The sequence below is a fragment of the Cynocephalus volans genome, chromosome 13 (assembly GCF_027409185.1).
Source record: "Cynocephalus volans isolate mCynVol1 chromosome 13, mCynVol1.pri, whole genome shotgun sequence".
Classification (NCBI taxonomy): Eukaryota; Metazoa; Chordata; class Mammalia; order Dermoptera; family Cynocephalidae; genus Cynocephalus; species Cynocephalus volans.
This window is the reverse complement of record NC_084472.1, coordinates 48,800,338-48,806,491: the sequence shown is the minus strand read 5'-3', so window position 1 is coordinate 48,806,491 and position 6,154 is coordinate 48,800,338. Positions and strand designations below refer to the sequence as shown.

General features: G+C 34.7%; 1 protein-coding gene across 1 annotated transcript in view; it reads right to left on the bottom strand.

Annotated features, from left to right (window-relative positions):
* Positions 1–586: 586 nt before the first annotated feature.
* The window catches only part of DCC (DCC netrin 1 receptor), a 770,973-nt gene continuing 765,405 nt past the window's right edge, over positions 587–6,154 (bottom strand). The window contains exons 29-30 of the mRNA XM_063076686.1: positions 3,756–3,898; positions 587–676 (exon numbers count right to left, since the gene is read on the bottom strand). Of these exons, the coding sequence (XP_062932756.1) occupies positions 587–676; positions 3,756–3,898 (233 nt within the window). The remainder of the gene's footprint in view (positions 677–3,755; positions 3,899–6,154) is intronic.

The following is a 6,154-nucleotide window of genomic DNA, read 5'->3' as shown; positions in this document are numbered from 1 at the left end:
GCTAATATCCACCACTTGTGCAAGATGGATGACTGAGTTACAAACATAAGCGTTTTTGTTTGCTTACTTATTTTTTGTGCTGTCAGGACAACATCCAATCCTTTGGTGCTGTGTAGTGAGAGAATTCCCATGGGTGCTTTGTACTTTAAAGTTGAAAACAAAATGGTGGGCTTGCACTGGTGTGCCATGGCATGGTGCAGGCTTAAATAATGCACTTGCATTTTGTAAGACCAGACCTACACATAAAACGACAGGCCTTGATGAAGGAAAAATAAATATTAGTTATGACAGTGAGGTGACTGCAGTGACAAAGACCCAGTACTATTCTAACAGCTTCAGCTTTGACATTGCAGCGAAGATGCATCTTTGCTTTTGTTTAGGGACCTCATAGCCATCAATTCCTGATGCCTATGAAAGAAGAGATGCTTATTCCTTCTAAACTGTTTCAGGAGCTTCTTTAACTGAGTGATCTGGATGGTTCACCTGTACACTGGTGAGAGTTCTTGGACACAAGTGTGCTGTTTATGGGTAACTGGTATGCTGCAAAGCTCTTAGCAAATCCATCTCATCAATTTGGCAATACATGTTAAAAGGCTGATCCCGTGATGGCGTTAAGTTGCTTCATTAGCCCTTCCAAACTTGCCATTTGCTCACTCAAATCATCCTGTTCATATACCTGTAGAGAGAACAAGAGCAAAGAGTTAGTGCTAAATACTGATGCATCCCTTCTACGTAGGCATGGGCCATGGCTAGTTGGGTCACTTGGTATTCTCAAGTCTAACACAGTGGCCCTAAGCCAGGGCTGTCCTCAGAGTATTTTCTTTGAATGAAGATGTTTGTAATTAAAAAAATGGTGATGACTGATTGCATACTGTTTCACCAACTCCAACCCTATGATGAGGAAAAAGTTTCAGAGTGAAAAAGATCTTGTTTCAAATCAAGTTCTACCAATCACTAGCTTTGTGGGCTTGGACAAGTTAGTGAACCTATCTGATGTATCAGTTTCTTCATCTATAAAATGATGACAATGATATCTATTTCATAGGCTATTCTGAGTGTCCTGTGATATGCTTAGTGCCTATCATGGTGTCTGGCTCATGGTGCATATTCAATATGTTAGCTGCTTCTCCTTTCTGTAGGCTACCCATCAGGATATGAACAGGTTTTTGTTTTTTTTTTTTCTTCTTTCTAACGACATAGGTATACTTTTTTGTGTGGGGCCTCATGGGCTTTGCTTTGAACAATTTAAATTCTGGGAACTATGACTTACTTTGTGTTTGGCAACAAAATTCAGGTCCCAAACCACAGTCAGTGCTATGCATACAGTGAAGAGACTCTTTCACTTTATTTGAATGGTGGATAAAAGAGGAGGCTGATTTGCAGAAATCTTAGTGAATACAGTCTCTGTAACTCTTACTCACTGTGAGTCACTGGTATCATGTTAATAAGTAATAGGATCATTAGTTATCACAGACCACCAGGTCACTAGCCTTAGGGATTCTGATTCAGAAGTCTTGGGAAGGACCTAGAAATCTGTATTTAAAAACAAAAGAAATCCCAGATAATTTTGATGGTTCGTCCGTAAGGGGAAATAAGGAGAAAGAGGACCGAGGTGTGATATTGATTTGAATTCTGGCCCTCTTATATACTTGCTTTATTGGAGTTGGTCTCCTTATCTGTTCAATAAATGTTAGTTTCCTTTTTTCCTCTCTTGACATCCCATTTGTTTTGACTTATACAGACATGCTCTACTTGAGTATTCTTGGCTAGCCCATTCAATTGATTACATGATTAAACCAATGAGGATTAAATCGTAATTTCTAGCTTTGCAAAGACCAAGAAGCATTGCTTGGTACCATGGTCAGAGACATACATCAAATCCTGCCAAATAAATACCTCTGACCCCAAGAGAGAACTGATGGAATTTGAATGGGGTGTTAGACACAAAGCCACTCCAGCTACTGAAGAAACAGCTCAAAATGTGTGCCGTTAATGCATGAGCTTACTACAGAAATCTCAGCATGTCAGTAAACCATTTGGTCATATATTACACAAGTTTTAGGGCTTAACAGGGGATTAAAAAATACCCAATTTGGCTAAAAAAGCTGCTATACTCTTAAAACTACACCTTTGGCTATCACTATTTAGAGTCGACCTTTAATGCAAAAATGGGCCAGCTGACATGACTCCTTATGAAATGAGACACATTATGCAAGTAAAGGAGTTTGATCTGATTTGATATGACCACTAATATTGAGAAAAAACAAATATTGAAATAAAGAGCTAAATTCTAACAAAAGTGCATTAGATTTTTATAGATATGAATCTTTTTAGAAGTGTGTTAAGTAGATAACACCTTTTTGCCAAATGTTCACACACACATATTCAACTTCCTTGGTTTCTATGTGATTAAAATAGTTTATTGTTTATAGTACTGAAAACAATAACATCAAGAAAAATATATTGTCTTTCATTCAAATGAAATGATCCTTTCTTTTTGACAACCACCAAATCTCAAAAGAAAATGTAATTTTATTAAAGGAAACTGGTTGTTGCATTGATCACGAAGGACTGATTACATGCGGCTTATTTATTCCTTGATATTGTTACAATTTTCTTTATGAATATATTATTTGCAGACTTTGCAGAAGTCTCCATTTGTGCATGAAGAGAACAGAAGCTAGTTGAAAGAGTGGCAGAAATAGTCTCATTTCACAATGTATGGTTGAGAAAGATCCAAATGTAATAACAAAATAGAATTTTAATCTGCTCTTTTCATCTTTTTTTCTCCCAGTTCTGTTTTTTTTTCAAAGTAACTGATATGTTAATACCTTAGTATTCTTTTAAGTGTTTTCTCTTGAATTATATTCAGAAAAAAACTGAAGTTTTCTAAAGAGCTGCCTTTAGGCAACTTCTTTTTGAATCTCCTTTACAATGCATTTTCATGAGAAATGTTTTTCTCTTAAAATTTTGATTTTTTCCCTTCTCCATTGATTTTCTTTCTGAGTTTTCTAATTGGATCAATTTTTAGCTTTTCCCTTAGTAAATAGCATTTTCTCTCCTTAAATAATTAAATTTTCTCCTTTTATATGTCCTAAATATGCCCCTTTATATGTCCTTAGCATGTTCTCATATGTCCTAAATATTTCCCCACTTTTATGTTCTAAATATGTCCATTTCTTTTTTGTGTCTTCTTAAGCTCCTTCCTTCATTTTTTAATTTTGCATTTTCTTCTTCTCAATTCTGTATGTCTAAGCTATTTTACAATTTTATAAGTAACGTGTATAATAACTTCCTCAAACTCCGCAGAATATAGCTTTTGGTTATTATACTATACTTTATTCTAAAGAATAATTATATAGTCTTATTTCCAGAAATGCCAAGGTGTTTCATCGCATTGAAAGGAAATATATAAATACATGTACAAACACATACATACACGTGTATGTGTATATATATATATGTGTGTATATTATATATATGAGTGTAAAGTCATGCATTCAGTAGCTATCTGCTTGTATTTCTAAGATTGCCCGTAAGAATCAATACATTTTTCTATTTAATTAGTCTCTGATATAATTGTTCCCCTTAAAGTTTTTTCTCTTCACATCCAAGTACAGAAAAATAGAATAAAACAAACAGCGAGAACAGCAATGGCCTGGGGTTAAGGGACCCTGCTGATCAGTTTAGACTGTGCTGCACAGCACAAGTCAATGCTTCTGTTGACACAGCATAAGTTGCAAAAATGCCCTTACATTGGCTGGATCCTCTGTTGGTTTGTGGCTCTCCTCAGACACTTCGGGGGCTGTTGGCACAGACACAGGAAGCAAAGGGGATCTTGCTTTTCCAGCCAATCCAAGAGAGGCTGTTTTAACATGAGTCTTGGGAAGAGTAGGCCCTGAAATAGAAAACACAGAGTGATGAAAGTAATGTATAAAACATCTCTCAAGCACGGAAGCCAAATCCAGTAGGCTGGCATTGATTTTAGGATATTGTTCATTCTGTAGTGTAGAGATGAATTCTGATACAACGTATAGGCTCATTTTATTCCCACTGAATAGAAGACAAATTCTGATTAGGCCTCTTCAGATGAATCTTCACTAGTCATATGTAATTTCAAGTGGATTCCAGATCACACTGTGAAAGGTTGCCTGGGAGTTCTGACTATTCATCACGCCCTGTAAAGTGTCAGGTGAGCTTATTTGGTGCCAGTCTCAGCTTGCGACCGTGAAACCCAGTGCTAAACAACCTAAATAAGCCCTACATCGTATTGCAGAACCAAAGAAGATTTGTGAAGTTAGAAGACATTGTCACTGTGGTTTACAAATGAATATTAGATGTTTCAGGAAAACAAAGTCCTTCATGCCTAAACTGATGGAATCTCATTAATCTCATTACTAATTCTCTTTTGGAAAAAAAATGATATAATTGTGTTCTGATCAGTCTAGTCAATAAAAGACATTGTAATGCTCATGAAAATCATTTGAGGAACTTCTGAATTTCTTCTAGAAGACATTTCTGTCTACTATAAACAAGGGCTACCTTTTCTTTTTGGGTTTAAAATTTGCCTTTTAAATCCTGCTTGGCTTATAGCAATAATACTACTTTGTCTTTTTAGCCCAAAATAAAACTTTTATAAAGGCTTATTAAATCAGCTAGTACACCTTACATAACTGAAGAGTTTTGTCAGTATTAGTATTGTAACTAAGAGCTCAGCAGAAAAGGTACTGGAGTAAGTCATAAAAAGAAGTTTGTCTCAGTTCTCTTCTACCATCAGTGATGGTATTTTAGTTCTAATGGTTCTAATGAGGTACCATATTTTGCAACAAAGAAAAAAGTTGTTTTGACTATACTTTGGAAAATAGAGTTCTAGTTAATAAAACTCAGAGTTTAATCTATAATCAGATTTGTTTATTGGGAAGGAAACAATGCAAACAATCTAATAAGCCAGCAATCTATTAGATGCTAGTCACTATAAATGATAAATCATAACATAAGCACCCTTTCACATACCATGACCTACCGTGTAATTCCTTCATTCTTACACCTTTTCACTCAAACTTCTGAGATCAGAAGTGTGCAATTGGAGGGATTTATCACTAGAGGGTGATCTTATGTTTTTGGTAGCTCAGAAAGGAACAGATATAGTCATAGTGACAAGAAAAACATAAATTATCTTCTTAAGAGAGAAAATAATATTTACTGAGTGCTTGCTTGAGTCTAGATCAATGCCAAACATTTTAGGTTCATTTAGGCAAAATAACATAATGAGGAAGAATCTGGGATTTACAGTCATTCTAGTCTGTGGTCAGATCCTGGAAGCTTAAATACTAGCGGTGCAATCCCTTACTAACTAAAACTACCTTGGCTTGTTTTTCATCTGTAAAATAGGAATGATGATAATAATTTGTGAAGATTAAATGAGATTATATATTTAAAGTGGCTGATAGATAGTTACTTGTTCAAAGGGGGCTAGCTATTATTGATATGTAATTGTCAAAACAATGTTGCTAAGTATTAGTATTTCTGGTTCACCCATGAGGATGTCAAAGTGGAGAAAAATTAAATAATTTGCCCAGGTTCATACATTTAGAAACAAGCTGTCAGAGTAAGGGTTTAAAAAAAAAAAAAAAAAAAAGATCTATCTAACTCTACTAAGCAATGAAGGTTCTATCATTAATATGTTGATCTTGCCAATCCAATTTAAATGGGGTTTTTGAGGAAGCAATATAAGTAAACATGAAATCTAGTTGAAAAACTGTATGTCATTTGAGGACAAAAACTATTACATCACCATATCTGATAACTGAGTTGTAATTGAAATGAAAAAACACAATTTAAATGAACTGCAGCATTGACCTGAACTATTTTTATTACAATATTATTTAAATATATACAAACATAAAACTTGCCATAAGCTTCCTAACCTTATGAAGTTAGTTTTTATGCCATACTATAAAACTAAAACACATTTCAAGTTAAACAGAAAAGACTTATCAAAATAGTACAATTTAAATGATCACCATTAATTTAATATGATGAGTGAGGTTGTTGAGCTAAAACAAAATCAACCTTTTAAATTTGGTACTTTTGCTACATCACAATCACTTTGGTTTTGTCATGTATGCTCGGTTTTCATTACCAATATTCTCTA